We start from the raw sequence: 21,339 nt of genomic DNA, 5'->3' as shown, positions 1-21,339 counted from the left end.
AGTATCACACAGGATAGGATTAGATGTACAGCTCAGCAGACAGTATCACACAGGAGAGGATTAGATACACAGCTCAGCAGACAGTATCACACAGGTTAGGATTAGATACACAGCTCAGCAGACAGTATCACACAGGATAGGATTAGATACACAGCTCAGCAGACAGTATCACACAATAGATTAGATACACCATGTTAGCAGCACACATAAACTCAGTGACATAATGGGAGTTGTAGTGCTGTGTATAATGGAGGAATATTATCAAGAGAAAATGGGACTGTCCCTTTAAGAGTGGGCGGAGCCAGGCCGGAGCGGCGGACGGTGTCAGTGAATGCGGTACAGGAGGCGGCGGAGACATCACAGCTGAGAGCAGAGCGCTGTGTACGGGGTCTCCGGCTCACACACCCCGCGGAGCCCCCCTCCGTATCCGCGCTCCCAGTCTCTGCTGTCCCTGATGTGCGCGTCTCCTGCCGCTAGAGAAGCCGCCGGTGTGAGGGGCAGAGGCGGCGTGCGGCCCGGCGGCCACCATGGGCTTCCTGCACCAGCTGCACCTCCTGCTCTGGAAGAACGTCTCCCTGAAGCGGCGGGGCCCGGTAAGTACGCACCTCCCCGCTATAGCGCCAACATGTTCCGCGGAGATAGCGACCACTGGCATGGCAAGGGTTAACCCCAGCGGGCACTCAATGGGTTAATGGCAGTGCACAGCCGGCATCCACTGCACCGGCCGGGAGGGGGCGCTCATCAGGGTCTGTGCCTTCCGCTCTGCCCCATCTCTGCTGTCACTTCCCTTCCGCTCTGCCCCATCTCTGCTGTCACTTTCCTTCCGCTCTGCCCCATCTCTGCTGTCACTTTCCTTCCGCTCTGCCCCATCTCTGCTGTCACTTTTCTTCCGCTCTGCCCCATCTCTGCTGTCACTTTTCTTCCGCTCTGCCCCATCTCTGCTGTCACTTTTCTTCCGCTCTGCCCCATCTCTGTTGTCACTTTTCTTCCGCCCTGCCCCATCTCTGCTGTCACTTCCCTTCCGCCCTGCCCCATCTCTGCTGTCACTTCCCTTCCGCTCTGCCCCATCTCTGCTGTCACTTCCCTTCCGCTCTGCCCCATCTCTGCTGTCACTTCCCTTCCGCTCTGCCCCATCTCTGCTGTCACTTTTCTTCCGCCCTGCCCCATCTCTGCTGTCACTTCCCTTCCGCCCTGCCCCATCGCTGCTGTCACTTCCCTTCCGCCCTGCCCCATCTCTGCTGTCACTTCCCTTCCGCCCTGCCCCATCTCTGCTGTCACTTCCCTTCCGCCCTGCCCCATCTCTGCTGTCACTTCCCTTCCGCCCTGCCCCATCTCTGCTGTCACTTCCCTTCCGCCCTGCCCCATCTCTGCTGTCTCTTCCCTTCTGCTCTGCCCCATCTCTGCTGTCTCTTCCCTTCTGCTCTGCCCCATCTCTGCTGTCTCTTCCCTTCTGCTCTGCCCCGTCTCTGCCGCTGTCACTTCCCTTGCGCTCTGCCCCGTCTTTGCCGCTGTCTCTTCCCTTGCGCTCTGCCCCGTCTTTGCCGCTGTCTCTTCCCTTGCGCTCTGCCCCGTCTCTTCTGTCTCTTGCAGTCTGCTTCCCATCTCTTCTGTCTCTTGCAGTCTGCTTCCCATCTCTTCCCTGTATCTTCTGCTGTCTCTTCCCTTGCGCTCTGCCCCATCTCTGCCGCTGTCTCTTCCCTTGCGCTCTGCCCCATCTCTGCTGTCACTTCCCTTGCGCTCTGCCCCATCTCTGCTGTCACTTTCCTTGCGCTCTGCCCCATCTCTGCTGTCACTTTCCTTGCGCTCTGCCCCGTCTCTGCCGCTGTCACTTCCCTTGCGCTCTGCCCCGTCTCTGCCGCTGTCACTTCCCTTGCGCTCTGCCCCGTCTCTGCCGCTGTCACTTCCCTTGCGCTCTGCCCCGTCTCTGTCGCTGTCACTTCCCTTGCGCTCTGCCCCGTCTCTGCCGCTGTCACTTCCCTTGCGCTCTGCCCCGTCTCTGCCGCTGTCACTTCCCTTGCGCTCTGCCCCGTCTCTGCCGCTGTCACTTCCCTTGCGCTCTGCCCCGTCTCTGCCGCTGTCACTTCCCTTGCGCTCTGCCCCGTCTCTGCCGCTGTCACTTCCCTTGCGCTCTGCCCCGTCTCTGCCGCTGTCACTTCCCTTGCGCTCTGCCCCGTCTCTGCCGCTGTCACTTCCCTTGCGCTCTGCCCCGTCTCTGCCGCTGTCACTTCCCTTGCGCTCTGCCCCGTCTCTGCCGCTGTCACTTCCCTTGCGCTCTGCCCCGTCTCTGCCGCTGTCACTTCCCTTGCGCTCTGCCCCGTCTCTGCCGCTGTCTCTTCCCTTGCGCTCTGCCCCGTCTCTGCCGCTGTCTCTTCCCTTGCGCTCTGCCCCGTCTCTGCCGCTGTCTCTTCCCTTGCGCTCTGCCCCGTCTCTGCCGCTGTCTCTTCCCTTGCGCTCTGCCCCGTCTCTGCCGCTGTCTCTTCCCTTGCGCTCTGCCCCGTCTCTGCCGCTGTCTCTTCCCTTGCGCTCTGCCCCGTCTCTGCCGCTGTCTCTTCCCTTGCGCTCTGCCCCGTCTCTGCCGCTGTCTCTTCCCTTGCGCTCTGCCCCTTCTCTGCCGCTGTCTCTTCCCTTGCGCTCTGCCCCGTCTCTGCCGCTGTCTCTTCCCTTGCGCTCTGCCCCGTCTCTGCCGCTGTCTCTTCCCTTGCGCTCTGCCCCGTCTCTGCCGCTGTCTCTTCCCTTGCGCTCTGCCCCGTCTCTGCCGCTGTCTCTTCCCTTGCGCTCTGCCCCTTCTCTGCCGCTGTCTCTTCCCTTGCGCTCTGCCCCTTCTCTGCCGCTGTCTCTTCCCTTGCGCTCTGCCCCTTCTCTGCCGCTGTCTCTTCCCTTGCGCTCTGCCCCGTCTCTGCCGCTGTCTCTTCCCTTGCGCTCTGCCCCGTCTCTGCCGCTGTCTCTTCCCTTGCGCTCTGCCCCGTCTCTGCCGCTGTCTCTTCCCTTGCGCTCTGCCCCGTCTCTGCCGCTGTCTCTTCCCTTGCGCTCTGCCCCGTCTCTGCCGCTGTCTCTTCCCTTGCGCTCTGCCCCGTCTCTGCCGCTGTCTCTTCCCTTGCGCTCTGCCCCGTCTCTGCCGCTGTCTCTTCCCTTGCGCTCTGCCCCGTCTCTGCCGCTGTCTCTTCCCTTGCGCTCTGCCCCGTCTCTGCCGCTGTCACTTCCCTTGCGCTCTGCCCCGTCTCTGCCGCTGTCTCTTCCCTTGCGCTCTGCCCCGTCTCTGCCGCTGTCTCTTCCCTTGCGCTCTGCCCCGTCTCTCCTGTGTATGGTTTGGCGGTCTCTTCTCGCCCCTCACCTGCTGTCCGGCCCCCCCTGCCCCCCTTGGTTGGGTGTAATCTCCATGGATTTGGGGTGCAGCAGACATATGAATGCAGGGTGCTGTGGCTCGTGTAGTGTACGCAGCTGTGCTGTGGCTTCCATTATTCATCTCTGTACGGTTCCCTCATCGATCCGCATAAGATCTTGTATTTAGAGTGCAAGCTCCTGGGACAAGGAGGTCGCTGGCGTGCAGTGCGATCGGTCATCACCTTGCTGGTGTTAAATGGGGGGAAGCCTCTTTTTTTTCCTGATTTTTATTTATTTAAATTGAAGCCTAAATTATTGGGTGTGAGTAGTTTTGCAAACAACCGATATATAGGGGCGTGTAAATTTACACATTTAGCTGCCAATTGTTCAAAATCCTGGTGATTTCTCATGAAGTTCTGCTGGAATTGGCGGCCGCCTGTTTGCTTCCTTGTAATATGGCCACCTGGTGCTGTGTACATGGCCGCCGTGTCACTGCACGGACCCCCCCCCCCCCTCCGGCTGTGATCGAGAGCCATCTCCAGCCACAGATGACACCAGCGCTTCCCGGCTCCATATGTCACAATCCGCCTCCTTCCATGCAGAATTTATCTACAAACCCAATAATACCGTGACTCACGCTGTATATGTGCACACACCGCTCCCCGGCTCTAAGTGGGTCACTGCAGGAAGCCGACAGAAGCCATATGTACCAGCAAATCCCTATAGCCGAGACCTGTTACCCCCCCCCCCATGTAAAGGGCAACTCCGTCTGCTATAAATATAACCGCCAGCAATCGTCCCCAGTCACTGGGAGGAGGTGTCACACACTGTATAACGGCATAATCTTTATTCTGAATGTGTATTCTCCCATCATGCATCAGGACGAAGCCCAGATTTCATATTCTCTGTGCCCCCTGCTGAGCCGTGCATCGATTCCCTGAGAAGTATAGGGAGGAAGGAAATTATACTGTCTCATATGTACAGGAATACAACTGCTATAATACTGCCCCCTATGTACAAGAATATAACTACTATAATACTGCCCCCTATGTACAAGCATATAACTACTATAATACTGCCGCCTATGTACAAGAATATAACTACTATAATACTGCCCTCTATGTACAAGAATATAACTACTATAATACTGCCCCCTATGTACAAGAATATAACTACTATAATACTGCCCCCTATGTACAGGAATACAACTGCTATAATACTGCCCCTATATACAAGAATATAACTACTATAATACTGCCCCCTATGTACAAGAATATAACTACTATAATACTGCCCCCTATGTACAAGAATATAACTACTATAATACTGTCCCTATGTACAAGAATATAACTACTATAATACTGCCCCTATATACAAGAATATAATTACTATAATACTGCCCCCTATATACAAGAATATAACTACTATAATACTGCTCCTATGTACAAGAATATAACTACTATAATACCGCTCCTATGTACAAGTATATAACTACTATAATACCGCCCCTATGTCCAAGAATATAACTACTATAATACTGCCCCTATGTACAAGAATATAACTACTATAATACCGCTCCTATGTACAAGAATATAACTACTATAATACTGCCCCTATGTACAAGTATATAACTACTATAATACTGCCTCTATGTACAAGAATATAACTACTATAATACTGCCCCTATGTACAAGTATATAACTACTATAATACTGCCTCTATGTACAAGAATATAACTACTATAATACTGCTCTTATGTACAAGAATATAACTACTATAATACTGCTCTTATGTACAAGAATATAACTACTATAATACTGCTCTTATGTACAAGAATATAACTACTATAATACTGCCCCTATGTACAAGAATATAACTACTATAATACTGCCCCTATGTCCAAGAATATAACTACTATAATACTGCCCCTATGTACAAGAATATAACTACTATAATACCGCTCCTATGTACAAGTATATAACTACTATAATACCGCTCCTATGTACAAGAATATAACTACTATAATACTGCTCCTATGTACAAGAATATAACTACTATAATACTGCCCCTATGTACAAGAATATAACTACTATAATACTGCCCCTATGTAGAAGAATATAACTACTATAATACTTCCCCCTATATACAAGAATATAACTACTATAATACTGCCCCTATGTACAAGAATATAACTACTATAATACTGCCCCCTATGTACAAGAATATAACTACTATAATACTGCCCCCTATGTACAAGAATATAACTACTATAATACTGCCCCCTATGTACAAGAATATAACTACTATAATACTGCTCCCTATGTACAAGAATATAACTGCTATAATACTGCTCCTATGTACAAGAATATAACTACTATAATACTGCCCCCTATGTACAAGAATATAACTACTATAATACTGCTCCCTATGTACAAGAATATAACTGCTATAATACTGCTCCTATGTATAAGAATATAACTACTATAATACTGCCCCTATGTACAAGAATATAACTACTATAATACTGCCCCTATATACAAGAATATAACTACTATAATACTGCCCCTATGTACAAGAATATAACTGCTATAATACAGGGTTTATTGTGGGACTTTCTGGTGCTGATAGTCGTGCTGATGTGGCTCATTTATTACGGTATTACGTTATTTATTATGCGCCTTTTATTGTATAGGTTGGGCAATATCATGTCCTCATTATGGTAAAGGTGATGGTATCAATATCAGCAGTGAGAGCCAGGGCAGTGATATGGGAGGGTGTGACACTGCTGACCTATTTCATATCAGAAGCTATTTAAAGGGCACTACCATCTAGGCTCCCTGTATGGCTCATGCTGTACAGATAATGGTGCTGAGTAATCAGTGTGTCAGTCATTTCTGGGTGACGAGTTATCACTTGTCAAATATTACTTTTATCAGAACCAGGATTTAATGCTGGGGGCGCTATTGCATTGGAGCCTATGGGAAAACCCAGTGGTAATAAGTGGTATTGCAAGTAAGAGCAGTTTTATTTGTAATATATCCGTTATTATAATGTGGATAAATAGCATGACCGCAACAATGTAGCTCACGGTGAGGTTATTATCCAACTTTCCCAGAGTCCTGCATGGCAGATGTATCTTGTAATACAATAGATCACCCTTTGTTTACATAAACAGCAGCAATATCCAGGCTCATGGTATTTTGCAGGTAGTGATGTCAGGGTATGAAATATTAATGGTCTTCTTGCTGTGTAAGAAGCCCCCTGAGACGCGGAGCTTGTTTTTATAGCAGCTGCTTCTGCTCCTCCAGGATGTCGCCCCCAGGGATCGGACCTATAATACCCGAATGCCTCCGGTCTATGAGCAGCGCCTGTTGTTTCACGCAGGAGGCGGCTGGAATTCGGCACAGCTACATTTATTAGTTACCTCTGGTCCTGGGAAAGCTGGGTGGTGACAACCAGTACGGCTAATGTCACATTGTCACCCAGCTCTCCTGGATTCCTGAGAATAAAACTTACTACTGTTTTGTACAAATACAGTGGCTTGAAAAAGTATTCATACCCCTTGAGCCTTTCCTCATTCTTTACACACACATAGATTTTATTTGACACCAACAGGAAGTAACAAGTATTTAAGTGTAAAGGAAATGACACCTGGTTTTCTGAAAATTGTGACGTGCATTAGTATTCAAACCCCGGAGTCAGCACTTTGTAGGACCATCTTTCTCTCTCTTGCATTAGAATTCAGCCCCTGGACCACCTTTCTCTGTTTTTTGCATTAGTAGTCAAACTCCTGAGTCAGTACTTTGTAGGACCCACCTTCCTGTGTCTTGCATTAGTTTTCTGCCCTCGGAATCAGTGACGTGCATTAGTATTCAGCCCCTGAAGTCAGCACTTTGTAAGACTACCTTTCTCTGTCTTGCATTAGTATTCAGCCCCCGGAGTCAGCACTTTGTAGGACCACGTTTCTCTGTCTTGCATTAGTAGTCAGCCCCCGGAGTCAGCACTTTATAGGACTACCTTTCTCTGTCTTGCATTAGTATTTAGCCCCCGGAGTCAGCACTTTGTAGGACCACCTTTCTCTGTCCTGCATTAATATTCAGCCCTGGAGTCAGCACTTTGTAGGACTACCTTTCTCTGTCTTGCATTAGTATTCATCCCCTGGAGTCAGCACTTTGTAGGACCACCTTTCTCCGTCTTGCATTAGTATTCAGCCCCCAGAATCAGCACTTTGTAGGACCGCCTTTCTGTCTTTTGGGGTCTGTGTCTGCAGCTTTGGGTCTGGACTGTGACTCGGCCGCTCACACACAGGAATATGCTCTGATCTGGACCCTCCATTGTAGCTCTGCAGGATGTTGAGGGTCGTTGTCCTCCTGGAAGGTGAAGCCACGGCCCGGTCTCAGGTCTCCTGCAGCCTCTAACAGGTTTTCCTCCAGTATTGCTCTGTATTTATCTTCATCCATCTTCCATCACCTCTGAGCAGCTTCCCTGCCCCTGCTGAAGAAAAGCCTCCCCACAGCAGGATGCTGTCTCCACCATGTGTGACTGTGGGGATGGTGTTTTCAGGGTGATGTGCAGGGATAGTTTTTCACCACACATAGTGTTTTGCATTTAGCCCTAAAAGTTCTCCTTTGGTCTCCTCTGACCAGAGCCCCTTCTTCCACTGCTCGATGTGCCCCCTACATGGCGGTTTATTGTCTTGCTTTTAAGTGTCTTTCCTCTTGAAGGTCAGATTTGTTTAGTATACAACCATGGCTAGTGTTTATATCAATAACATACATTTATGTTTGTGGTTGTAACAGGAAAAAAATGTGTAAAGTTCATTGGGTATGAATACTTTTTCAAAGCACTGTGTATTTGCCGTTCTGGATTCTAGGAAAGGTGGGTGTGGGTTATAACCAGTGTCATAGATACATTCCTATATGGCAGCGTTATATTGGCACTATATTGCAGTATAATATGGGCCAAATAAAGTAATACAATCTTGACACTATATGGTATTATGTGTGTTGTGTATGGCATTTTTGGCACTACAGGGTGCTATTATGTGGGCTGTATATGGTAATATATTGTGGTGCTGTGTGTTTGGCAGTAGTATATTGGCACTATAGGGCAATATAATGTGGCTGTGTATGGTAATATATGGTGGTATTGTGTAAGCTGTATATGACAGCATTATATTGGCACTATATGGCAGTATCATGTGGGCTGAATAAAGAATTATAATCGTGACACTATATGGGGGTATTATCTCGGCCGGAGAGTTGATTTAAAGGTCCCTAATTTAGCCTCCATGTTGGTTGTCCGTGACCTTCAGGCCAGAAAATTATGAGACCTCTGGTCTAGGGGCAGTGGTTACTGACATGGGCTCTAATATGCTGTATAATCTTACACTATATGATGGGAAGTGTATGGAAGTATAATGGTTGCACTATATAGGCATATTGTGTGCATTATATATGGTAGTATGTTTTTGACATTGTATCGTTTGTATATGGCAGTATTATCTTGGCACTATATGGGGGTGTTATTTTGGGCTCTGTATGGCTTTAATATCCCTGCACTATTTGATGGTATGTGTCACAAACCACCGGGGGGGGTCACTCAGAAATCCCCCGCGCTGGCTACCAGTACGTCACAATCGGGGGGTAACAAGTGGGGGGTCACCCCTCCTTTATACCTCCCGACCGACAGACAGAGCACGTGACGCGCTCTCTAGCGCCCCTCTTATAGTCAGGCCAATTATGGAATTGCCCGACCATAAGCAAGGAGGCCGCTATACTACTTATGCCGATTATTGAAGGGTCCCCGGTGAGAGTAAGGTATATATTCCCCCGACCTCCGCGGGCGGAATATATAAAATCTCCCCGAATCTCACTGGCCTCCCCACAATAATCCTTGGCACAATTCGCTGCCACCAACCGATTTACGGTAACTATTAGCCGAACACACGGACGTGGGATTCAAGATCGAGATAACAGAACAGCCCAAGATTAATTATATAATTTAATCAGCCTAAAGCACACTAGAAACTACAATATATACAATAGGGAATCTACAGAATATACATATGTCAGAGTACAGTTACAATCAAAGCATGGGTTACAAACAGGCATACACAGTTCCAGCAGTTACCTTGTTGCGTCTGGCCACAGGGGGGCGCTGTACCCAGGTTTCTAGGATCCTTCCCACAGATGTTTCCTACACGTGCCCCCAGCGAAAAGACCCCTGGAAAATGGCCGAAGTAGGGTTATCAACCTGGCCAAATCCAGGTCCCCTCCTACCTTCGTGACCTCACAGGGAGCACTGCTCCACCCCTGGCTTGAGTTATGGACAATATCCCAACATGGAATATGGGCCATAACTTTGCCTGGGAGCGTCGTAGGCGGACGCCAACGCTCTCATTGTGACAGTTATGAATTTAGCTACAGAACGAGGGGACTCATGACCTGTCTGCCAGTTCCCCATTGGCTGATATCACGCCTGGGGCATTTCCCAATGTCCTGCTCCCATAAAAAGGGTGTGCCGGCATCGTCCGCATGCAGAGACACCATTTTTATGGTTGCCATATTTATCGGAAATATGGCTTGCGAGATATGAACCATTTTTTACTGGAGTCGTTCTGTCTGGCTATTTCCATAGCCTTGCTAACTAGCTAGCAGCTCCTACTACAGGGTGACGGCAGGGAGTCATCCTGTGTCCATTGTTCCCACACCACCTAATTTCCATATCACAGGACATGGCCATGGAGGTGTAAGTGGAACACTGAGAACAAGAAGGGAGGGGGGCACTGCCAGGGAGTGATGAGGGATTATGACTGGAGTCATAATTCATCTTCATATCCCGGGATTTGCCTCACACCTCCCCCCTTTTGAGGGCGCTAGGGGGCAGCACACTCCGGTGTTCCCCCGTGCGCCCGTCCGCGACCTCTCCTTGTCGGGACAGCCCGTCTGCGTTACCGTGGTCACGGCCCCTTTTGTGGCGAATGGTGAAGTTGTATTGCTGGAGCGCAAGGCTCCATCGCAACAATCGCCCATTCGTCCCAGAGACGGTGTGCAACCAGCTGAGGGGATTGTGGTCCGTCTCCACGATGAAGTGGCGCCCGTATAGATAGGGTTGCAGACGCTGCAGGGCCCACACTATGGCCAGGCACTCCTTCTCCATCGTGGAATAGGCAACTTCCCTTGGTAACAGCTTCCTGCTCAGGTACAAGACTGGGTGCTCTTGGCTCGCAGAGTCCACCTGGCTGAGCACCGCACCGAGGCCGAAGTCACTGGCGTCGGTCTGTACTACAAACGGCCGCGTGAAGTCGGCTGCCTGTAGCACGGGCGGGCTGGACAGGGCGTCCTTTAGGGCCCGGAAGGCTGTCTCGCAGTCCATTGTCCAATCGACTGCAGAGGGCAGCTTCTTCTTGGTGAGGTCCGTCAAGGGCTTTGCCAGGCTACTATAGCATGGAACAAACCTCCTATAGTACCCAGCGGTCCCCAAGAAGGACATCACCTGCTTCTTGGTCCTGGGGGTGGGCCAGGATGCGATGGCTTCCACTTTCTCAGGCTCGGGCTTCAGTGTTCTCCCACCTACCCGGTGACCGACGTACTGGACCTCGCTCATGGCCAGCTGACACTTTCCCGGCTTGATGGTCAAACCTGCCCGGTGGATCCGCCTGAGCACCTGTGCTAGATGCTCTAGGTGGTCCTCCCAGGTGGGACTGAAGACGGCAATGTCATCCAGGTACGCGGCCGCGTACCCTTCAAGTCCCTTGAGCAGGGTGTTGACCATCCGCTGGAAAGTGGCAGGGGCATTCCTCATCCCGAATGGCATCACCGTGGACTCGTACAGTCCAAATGGGGTAATAAAGGCAGAGCGTTCCCTGGCCTTGCGAGTCAGGGGGATCTGCCAATATCCCCGGCTCAGATCCATGATGGTCAGGTACTGAGCCCCGGCCAACTGATCGAGCAGGTCATCGATGCGTGGCATTGGGTACGCATCGGCGACCGTGACCGCATTGAGCCCCCTGTAGTCCACGCAGAACCGCGTGGTTCGGTCCTTCTTAGGGACGAGGACTACAGGCGAGGCCCAAGCGCTGTTGGATGCCTGGATCACCCCCAGCTTCAGCATCTCGTCAATCTCCTGGCGCATGTGTTGCTGCACCTCCAGGGAGACCCGATATGCTGAACGCCGGATCGGGGGATGATCCCCAGTGTCCACGTGATGGACAGCCAAGTCAGTCCTTCCGGGCTGGTTGGTAAACAACCCCCGGAAGGGGAGGAGGGTGGCCCACAGCTGGGACCGTTGGTCTTCCAAGAGCTGGTGGCCAACCTCCACATCCTCAATGGATCCGCCTGCCCTAACCTGGGCTAGCATATCCAGGAGGGTTTCCGCTTCTCCCTCCTCGGGCAGGTTGCACACGGGGAGCGCACATGCCTCCCGCTCATGATGTGCCTTCATCATGTTCACATGGAAGGGCTTCCGCCTTCCACGGGCAGGGTCCAGGGTGACCAGGTACGTCACAGGGTTGAGCTGCTGGTACACGAGGTATGGGCCTTCCCAGGCTGCCTGAAGCTTGTCCTGTGGTACGGGGACCAGTACCCACACCTCTTGACCCACTTGGTAGGTCCTCTCACAAGCGTTCTGGTCGTACCAACGCTTCTGATCGGCCTGGGCTTGAGCCATATTGTCGTGTACCAGTTGCGTCAAGGCCTGCATTTTGTCCCGGAAGCGCATGACATACTCGATAACCGACACTCCAGGGGTGGCCAAATCCCCTTCCCAAGCCTCTTTCACCAGAGCCAGGGGGCCCCGCACACGTCGCCCGTACAGGAGCTCAAACGGTGAGAATCCTGTTGAGGCCTGTGGAACCTCCCGGTAAGCAAATAACAGGTGTGGGAGATACCGCTCCCAGTCACGCCCATGGGAGTCGACCAACATCTTAAGCATCTGCTTTAAGGTGCCATTGAACCGCTCGCACAGGCCATTAGTCTGTGGATGGTACGGGCTGGCCACCAGATGTCGCACCTGGACTTGCTTACAGAGGGCCTCCATCAGCTGGGACATGAATTGGGTCCCCCGGTCAGTGAGCATTTCCTGGGGAAAACCCACTCGGGAGAAAATCTCCAGCAATGCGGTGGCCACCTTGTCAGCCCGAATGGACGACAAGGCCACTGCTTCTGGGTACCGGGTGGCATAGTCCACTACCGTCAGTATGAAGCGTTTCCCGGAGCTGCTGGGGATGGCCAGCGGGCCGACCAGATCCACAGCCACCCTCCTGAAAGGCTCATCGATGATTGGCAGAGATACTAGTGGGGCTTTGGGGTGTGGCCCCGCCTTCCCCACTCTCTGACAGGTTTCACACGAACGGCAGTAGACAGCCACATCGGCCCCCATTTTTGGCCAGTAGAAATGCTGGTTTAACCTGGCCTTGGTCTTAGCGATCCCTAGGTGTCCGGCCATCGGAATCTCATGGGCGATCCGCAACAACTCCGTCCGGAACGGATAGGGTACCACCAACTGTCGGTCCCTGGGCCACGCCTCCGGTGAACCCTGCTGGACCGTGGCCCGGTACAGCCGTCCTTGGTCCCAGACCACTCGCTCCGGGTCCGAGTCCGAGGGAGGCTGCGCCGCCTGCTCCTTTAGAGCTTTCAGGCTGTCGTCAGCTTCTAACGCTGCCTGAAACCCCTGACTAGATGTGGCCAGAATCGACGAGACTGTCACATCTTCGGTCAGTACCCCGGGACCTGTGTCCTGGCCTCCACCTGACTCGGCTGCCACTTGGTCAGAAGGGGAAGAGCTATCGGACCTCCGGGAGGCCCCTTGGCTTCCAGCACTCCCACTGCGGGTGACAGCGGCCACAGCCGCTGCGACCGTGGGTCGTGCCTGCTCCTCCTCCGTTCCTGACCAAGTCGCCGGTTCAGGCAGACCGACCTGGCTTCCTGACACCCCGGTTGTGGGGGAACCATGCACCGAGATCTTACCTGGGAGCACTTCCGCTCCTGGACCGGCCCCAATCTCACCTGCCTGTTCCCCTCCTGCAGCAACAGAACCCCGCTGTGAAATCTCTGGGGACCCCACATTTGCTGTGGTAGCCCCCACCCCACACACTGGTCCTCCCCCTGCAGCACCCTGCTCTCTGCTTATCCCTGCAGAGGGCAACAGATCCCAGCTCACAGGCTGGTTACTTGTAGAGGCATTGTCACACCTTTCTCTGACCCCCTCCCCTGTCACAGCTGCAGCTGTGTGTGTGTCTATGGTGTCTATGCAAGCAGAAATATCAGAGTTCACTCCCTCCTCCCTTACATCATTCATAGATAACACATTAACATTGTCCGGAGGCATGTCAGTACGGGCTGAAGGTTCAGCCCTTGGTTGGGGCCCAAACTGGGAGGTTATCTGCCCCAAGTCTGTCCCAAGTAGCACGTTTGCAGGGATCCGATCAGTTACCCCCACCTCTCTCACCCCTCGCCCTGCGCCCCAGTCCACATAAATGTCAGCAACAGGCAGCGCCGGGTCAAAGCCTCCAATCCCGGAGACAGCGAGGGTTTTTCCAGGGATCAAGTCTTGGGGGGACACCATCTCAGGCCGCACCAGAGTCACCTCCGAGGCGCTGTCTCGCAGTCCTATGGTCACAGACCGGCCGACGGTGACAGGTTGGAAGCTGTCCAGGGACCTACCACCACCCCCACCCACACAATACACCTTGGGCGGCCCTTGGGACGGGGACGGAGCCGGGGCCTTGGGACGCTGAGGGCACATGGCCTTGAAGTGTCCAGGTAGGTTGCACTGGTGGCACCGTCTTGGTTCCGCCACGGGCCTGGAGAGGGGAGTTGAGGGGGACACCCCCTGCAGTCTAGGGGCAGGTGGGGCAGTCGCAGAATTCATCTTACCCCCTCTCCAGGTGCTGCTGGTGGCCGCTCTCCTGGCCTCAGGGGCCCGGTTGTTGGTGTAGTCATCGGCAAGGGCAGCTGTAGCCGTGGACCCCTTTGGCTTCTGGTCTCGGATGAACTGGCGGAGATCCTCAGGGCAGTTCCACAAGAGTTGCTCCGTGATGAACAAGTCCAGGATCTCCGGTCCGGTGGAAAGCTGCAGGCCTTGGGTCCAGTGGTCGGCAGCTCGGGCAAGTGCCCGCCGGTGGTCAGCCCAGGAGTCCTTTGGTCCCTTCTGTAGGCTCCGGAACTTCTTGCGGTAGGACTCTGGAGTGAGGTTGTACTGTTGGATCAGGGCCCGCTTGATGGTGTCGTAGCCCTGATCTGCCTCAGCAGGCAAGTCCCCAAGGATATCCAGGGCCTTACCCCTTAAACGGGGGGTCAGGTATTTGGCCCACTGGTCCTTGTTCAGATGGTGCTGCAAGCAAGTCCGTTCAAAAGCAGTCAAGAAAGAGTCCAAGTCTCCATCCTTCTCCAGCACTGGGAAGTCCTCAACACGGACCTTTGGAAGTTTGGTGTCTTGAAGGTCACGTGTGGCTGATGAGGGCCGGAGCTGAGCTAGCTGCAGCTGGTAGTCACGCTCTGCCTGGCGCTCTTCACGCGCTGCCTGCCGCTCCGCAGCCTCAGCCTCACGCGCTGCTTGCCGCTCTGCCCTGCGCTCTGCCAGGAGTCCCTTGTAGCCCTCCTGGTCTCCAGCCTGGAGAAGGGCCATAGCCATTTGAAGAAGGCTATCCGAGCCTCCCAGGCTCGGTGGAATGGCACGTGGTGATCTGCGGCCCGCTGCGGAGCCTGGTGATTCACTGTCCCTTGCAGAGCGGAGGGCTGGCATCTGGCTCGTTGAGGACCCTTGGGTGAGCTGCTCCTCATCTTGTCCATAATTGCCAGCTTGTGCGCTGTCCTCTGCAGAACGGTTTTCTGGCGTCGAGCTCCTGGAGGGCTCGTGGACAACCTCCTCATTACTGTCCACAGCACCGTCCTCCCTCTCTTCGGCTCCTGCTTTAGCATTGGCCAGTTGCATAGCTCTGCTCCTGGTGCCATCAGCCATTCTTGCAGACTTTTGGTCACTGACACAGAACTGACACCTGATGCCTCCACACACCTTACAGTATCTGCACTCTGACACTCTAGTGTTGAGCTAGTCTGAAGACCCCAGCAGCCACAGCTGCTGCAGGCAGTCTTTAGTGTCTGGGAGTATGGGTCTCACACTCACACACACTATTATCTCGATCCCACCGCTATGCCACCAATATGTCACAAACCACCGGGGGGGTCACTCAGAAATCCCCCGCGCTGGCTACCAGTACGTCACAATCGGGGGGTAACAAGTGGGGGGTCACCCCTCCTTTATACCTCCCGACCGACAGACAGAGCACGTGACGCGCTCTCTAGCGCCCCTCTTATAGTCAGGCCAATTATGGAATTGCCCGACCATAAGCAAGGAGGCCGCTATACTACTTATGCCGATTATTGAAGGGTCCCCGGTGAGAGTAAGGTATATATTCCCCCGACCTCCGCGGGCGGAATATATAAAACCTCCCCGAATCTCACTGGCCTCCCCACAATAATCCTTGGCACAATTCGCTGCCACCAACCGATTTACGGTAACTATTAGCCGAACACACAGATGTGGGATTCAAGATCGAGATAACAGAACAGCCCAAGATTAATTATATAATTTAATCAGCCTAAAGCACACTAGAAACTACAATATATACAATAGGGAATCTACAGAATATACATATGTCCGAGTACAGTTACAATCAAAGCATGGGTTACAAACAGGCATACACAGTTCCAGCAGTTACCTTGTTGCGTCTGGCCACAGGGGGGCGCTGTACCCAGGTTTCTAGGATCCTTCCCACAGATGTTTCCTACACGTGCCCCCAGCGAAAAGACCCCTGGAAAATGGCCGAAGTAGGGTTATCAACCTGGCCAAATCCAGGTCCCCTCCTACCTTCGTGACCTCACAGGGAGCACTGCTCCACCCCTGGCTTGAGTTATGGACAATATCCCAACATGGAATATGGGCCATAACTTTGCCTGGGAGCGTCGTAGGCGGACGCCAACGCTCTCATTGTGACAGTTATGAATTTAGCTACAGAACGAGGGGACTCATGACCTGTCTGCCAGTTCCCCATTGGCTGATATCACGCCTGGGGCATTTCCCAATGTCCTGCTCCCATAAAAAGGGTGTGCCGGCATCGTCCGCATGCAGAGACACCATTTTTATGGTTGCCATATTTATCGGAAATATGGCTTGCGAGATATGAACCATTTTTTACTGGAGTCGTTCTGTCTGGCTATTTCCATAGCCTTGCTAACTAGCTAGCAGCTCCTACTACAGGGTGACGGCAGGGAGTCATCCTGTGTCCATTGTTCCCACACCACCTAATTTCCATATCACAGGACATGGCCATGGAGGTGTAAGTGGAACACTGAGAACAAGAAGGGAGGGGGGCACTGCCAGGGAGTGATGAGGGATTATGACTGGAGTCATAATTCATCTTCATATCCCGGGATTTGCCTCACAGTATGATGTTGGATTTATATAGCAGTATTGTCTTTCCTCCTTATTGCAGCACTATGTGGCAGAATGTAGCAGTATTTTCTTCTTACTATGCTAGTATGTGGGCTGTAATCTATAGCGATATTATTTTGACTCTATATGGTGGTGTTATGTGGATTGTAATCCATGGCGGTATTATTTTTGGCTCTATATGGTGGTATTATGTGGGCTGTAATCTGTGGCAGTGTGATTTTTGGCTCTGTATGATGGTAGTATATGTGGGTTGTAATCTGTGGCGGTATTATTTTGGCTCTATATGGTGGTATTAGGTGGGCTGTAACCTAGCAATATTAGCAGTATTTTTTTGGCTCTATATGGTGTTATTATGTAGGCTGTTTCTGTGGCAGTATTATTTTTGGTCTGTTTGATGGTAGTATATGTGGGCTGTAATTTGGCGCTATTATTTTGCTGTACTTTTCGGCTTTATATGGTGGTATTATGTGGGCTGTAATCTGTAGCAGTATTATTTTGGCTCTGTATGATGGTAGTATGTGGGCTGTAATCTGTGGTGGTATTTTTGTGCAGTGCTTTTAGGCTTTATATGGTGGTAGTATGTGGGATGTAATCTGTAGCAGTATTATTTTAGCTCTATATGGTAGTTTTATGTGAGCTGTAATCTGGTGGTATTATATAGCAGTATTCTTTTGGGGGCTGTATATGGCAGTATTCTGTGGGCTGTAATCTGATGGTATTACTTAGCAGTACTTTTTAGCTCTATATGTCGGCTTTAATCTGGTATTATTTAGCAGTATTTGTTAGCTCTATATGGTGGTATTATGTGGGCTGTGTACATAAGTGATATCCGCAGAACATCGTGGTGGTATTTTTTTGCTGTGCTTTTTGGCGCTATATGGTGATATTATGTGGGCTATAATCTGGCAGTATTAGTTAGCAGTATTTTTTGACTCTACATGGTTCTATTATGTGGGCTGTAATCTGGCGGTATTATTTAGCAGTATTTTTTTGGCACAATATGGTGGTATGTGGGCTGTGTAGATAAGTGTTATCTGCAGTACATGGTTGTGGTATTATTTAGCAGTATTTTTGGCTCTATATGGTGGTCTTATGTGGGCTGTAATCTGTGGCGGTATTATTTAGTAGTGTTATTTTGGCTCTATATGGGTGGTGTAGATAAGTGTTATTTGCAGTACATGGTTGTGGTATTATTTAGCAGTATTTTTTTGGCTCTATATGGCGGTATTATTTAGTAGTAGTATTTTGTCTTTATATGGGTGATGTAGATAAGTATTATCCGCAGCACATGGTGACGGTATTACATGGAACTGACCCTACTTTGCTTGTTGCCCCATTTCTATAACCCCACCCTCACATATATATCGGTATTTTCCTGCGATAATAATAGACTCTCATTAATGGTGGAGGACCCGCGTGACTCGGCCGATCGGAGGCCTGAGCAGTCTTTACACACTGGATTGATTAGGCGTCCATTGGAGAGCGGTGACTGATGAGTGCAGGGACTCTGCGGATGCACAAACCCTCCTGATTTATTGGCCGCTTCATTGAAATCCAATGTTCCCAGCAGTGGGCGGATAATGAGGAGATGGCGGCGTTTCTAATTAACGTAATGTACACGGACCCCCTCCTGCCGCAGACTCGCGCAATTCACTGCTATAAAGGACTAGATAATATGCCGGGCTGGGGCAACAATACCCCTCGTACCCCATAGGGCAGGAATCGGGGGCTCGTACCTGCTCTGGCCACTTGTATGCAGGAGGTGGTCACATTTAGCTCTGCTCGTCACTGATGAATTGGGCGTTACTGCAGTAGACGAGACATTAGAGGGAAGAACGACGCCTGCAGAGGGGAGTTACACTTTAAATCTGGATTTTAAGTTAATGATACATTTTTAAAATTTGGCATCTTTTTTAGGACATTGAATGAAATACAAAGCCGGTATTGAGGTTACATGGAGGCGCCTCCTACACACTGCTGAATTAAATGGGGGTCTCTATATAGATATGGGGGGGTCAACAAAGGTCCCCTTTATGGTCTCTGTTCTGGCATCGCTTGGCACACTGGAGAATATTGTGTTGGAATTTAAAGGGAAACTCCCCCCTATTATGAAACTTTGTGACCTTCAGTTTTACTAAACCGAATCCTTGAGCCAAATCCTATTATTCTTTACCCAGTTGTGATTCACTGCTTGGAAAAATCAGTTTTCAGCATCTCTGCTTGTAGTCAGTGAATGAAAACATTCACCCTCCTCTGCTGTCCTCTCCTGTCCTCTCCTGTCCTCTCCTGTCCTCTCCTGTCCTCTCCTGTCCTCTCCTGTCCTCTCCTGTCCTCTCCTGTCCTGTCCTGTCCTGTCCTGTCCTCTCCTGTCCTGTCCTGTCCTGTCCTCTCCTGTCCTGTCCTGTCCTCTCCTGTCCTGTCCTGTCCTCTCCTGTCCTGTCCTCTCCTGTCCTGTCCTCTCCTGTCCTGTCCTCTCCTGTCCTGTCCTCTCCTGTCCTGTCCTCTCCTGTCCTGTCCTCTCCTCTCCTGTCCTGTCCTCTCCTGTCCTGTCCTGTCCTCTCCTGTCCTGTCCTGTCCTCTCCTGTCCTGTCCTCTCCTGTCCTGTCCTCTCCTGTCCTGTCCTCTCCTGTCCTGTCCTCTCCTGTCCTGTCCTCTCCTGTCCTGTCCTCTCCTGTCCTGTCCTCTCCTGTCCTGTCCTCTCCTGTCCTGTCCTGTCCTGTCCTCTCCTCTTCTGTCCTCTCCTCTTCTGTCCTCTCCTCTTCTGTCCTCTCCTCTTCTGTCCTCTCCTCTTCTGTCCTCTCCTCTTCTGTCCTCTCCTCTTCTGTCCTCTCCTCTTCTGTCCTCTCCTCTTCTGTCCTCTCCTCTTCTGTCCTCTCCTCTTCTGTCCTCTCCTCTTCTGTCCTCTCCTCTTCTCTCCTCTCCTCTTCTCTCCTCTCCTCTTCTCTCCTCTTCTCTCCTCTCCTCTCCTCTCCTCTCCTCTTCTCTCCTCTCCTCTTCTCTCCTCTCCTCTCCTCTTCTCTCCTCTCCTCTTCTCTCCTCTCCTCTTCTCTCCTCTCCTCTCCTCTTCTCTCCTCTCCTCTTCTCTCCTCTCCTCTTCTCTCCTCTCCTCTCCTCTCCTCTTCTCTCCTCTTTGTTTGCTTTTGTTTGTTTGACACAATTTATCATTTTGGAATGTTCACACTGGATACAATTCTGACAATCCCCGGTGACAGGTTTTCACCTTATTTGTTTTATGAGGGCAAGCATGGCCAATTCCAGATATTTCCACTTACCGTATTTTTCGTTTTCTAAGACATACCCCAAAGTTAGAGAGAAAAAAAGGTGTGTGAGAGTGTGTGTGTGTATGTATATATATATATATATATATATAATATATATATATATATATATATATATATATATATATATATAATATATATATATATATATATGTGTATGTGTATGGGGTCCGTTTTATAATCCAGTGATGTGCTACTGGGGAGGCAGCAGCAGTAGAGTTGGGGTTCACAGAAGGTAGGGGTGGTGGCTGGAGTACAACGATGCTGCCGGTGGGGCAGAGGGAGTCCCAGATGCTCACTGCAGCGCTGCTCTGTGCTGGTGCTGTGGACGCAGCGCCGCTCTGTGCCGCAGGCGGTGAGGCAGGGGCCATTCTGAAGATGTCGGCAGTCCGGGCTTCAAGGAAACGGTGGCCGGAGTCGGCACGTGGGCAGATGAGATCTTGAGCCGAGAGCTCCATCTGCGCACGCTCCGACTCTGGGTGCCATTATTTGAAGCCCACACCGCCGACATCTTCAGGATGGCCCCTGCCTCACCGCCTGTGGCACAGAGCGGTGTCGCACAGAGCAGCCCCGCACCGACAAAGCAGCGCCGCACCGACAAAGCAGCGCCGCACCGACAAAGCAGCGCCGCACCGACAAAGCAGCGCCGCACCGACAAAGCAGCGCCGCACCGACAAAGCAGCGCAGTCCCGCGCAGCCCCGCGCAGAGCAGCGCAGCCACGCGCAGAGCAGCGCAGCCCCGCGCAGAGCAGCGCAGCCCCGCGCAGATCAGAGCAGCCCCGCGCAGATCAGAGCAGCCCCGCGCAGATCAGAGCAGCCCCGCGCAGATCAGAGCAGCCCCGCGCAGATCAGAGCAGCCCCGCGCAGATCAGAGCAGCCCCGCGCAGATCAGAGCAGCCCCGCGCAGATCAGAGCAGCCCCGCGCAGATCAGAGCAGCCCCGCGCAGATCAGAGCAGCCCCGCGCAGATCAGAGCAGCCCCCGCGCAGATCAGAGCAGCCCCGCGCAGATCAGAACAGCCCCCGCGCAGATCAGAACAGCCCCGCGCAGATCAGAGCAGCCCCGCGCAGATCAGAGCAGCCCCGCGCAGATCAGAGCAGCCCCGCGCAGATCAGAGCAGCCCCGCGCAGATCAGAGCAGCCCCGCGCAGATCAGAGCAGCCCCGCGCAGATCAGAGCAGCCCCGCGCAGATCAGAGCAGCCCCGCGCAGATCAGAGCAGCCCCGCGCAGATCAGAGCAGCCCCGCGCAGATCAGAGCAGCCCCGCGCAGATCAGAGCAGCCCCGC

At 52.0% G+C, this 21,339-nt stretch overlaps 1 protein-coding gene across 3 annotated transcripts in view; it reads left to right on the top strand.

Moving 5' to 3' along the window:
* Positions 1-305: 305 nt before the first annotated feature.
* Positions 306-21,339, top strand: part of ABCA2 (ATP binding cassette subfamily A member 2) — an 87,378-nt gene continuing 66,344 nt past the window's right edge. For all 3 annotated transcript variants that reach the window (XM_075324425.1, XM_075324424.1, XM_075324423.1), the window contains exon 1: positions 306-593. In XM_075324425.1, the coding sequence (XP_075180540.1) occupies positions 528-593 (66 nt within the window). In that variant the 5' untranslated portion in view covers positions 306-527. The remainder of the gene's footprint in view (positions 594-21,339) is intronic.

This window comes from Anomaloglossus baeobatrachus, chromosome 9, assembly GCF_048569485.1.
Source record: "Anomaloglossus baeobatrachus isolate aAnoBae1 chromosome 9, aAnoBae1.hap1, whole genome shotgun sequence".
Classification (NCBI taxonomy): domain Eukaryota; kingdom Metazoa; phylum Chordata; class Amphibia; order Anura; family Aromobatidae; genus Anomaloglossus; species Anomaloglossus baeobatrachus.
The sequence above is the reverse complement of the archived record's forward strand: the minus strand, read 5'-3'. Positions and strand labels throughout refer to the sequence as shown.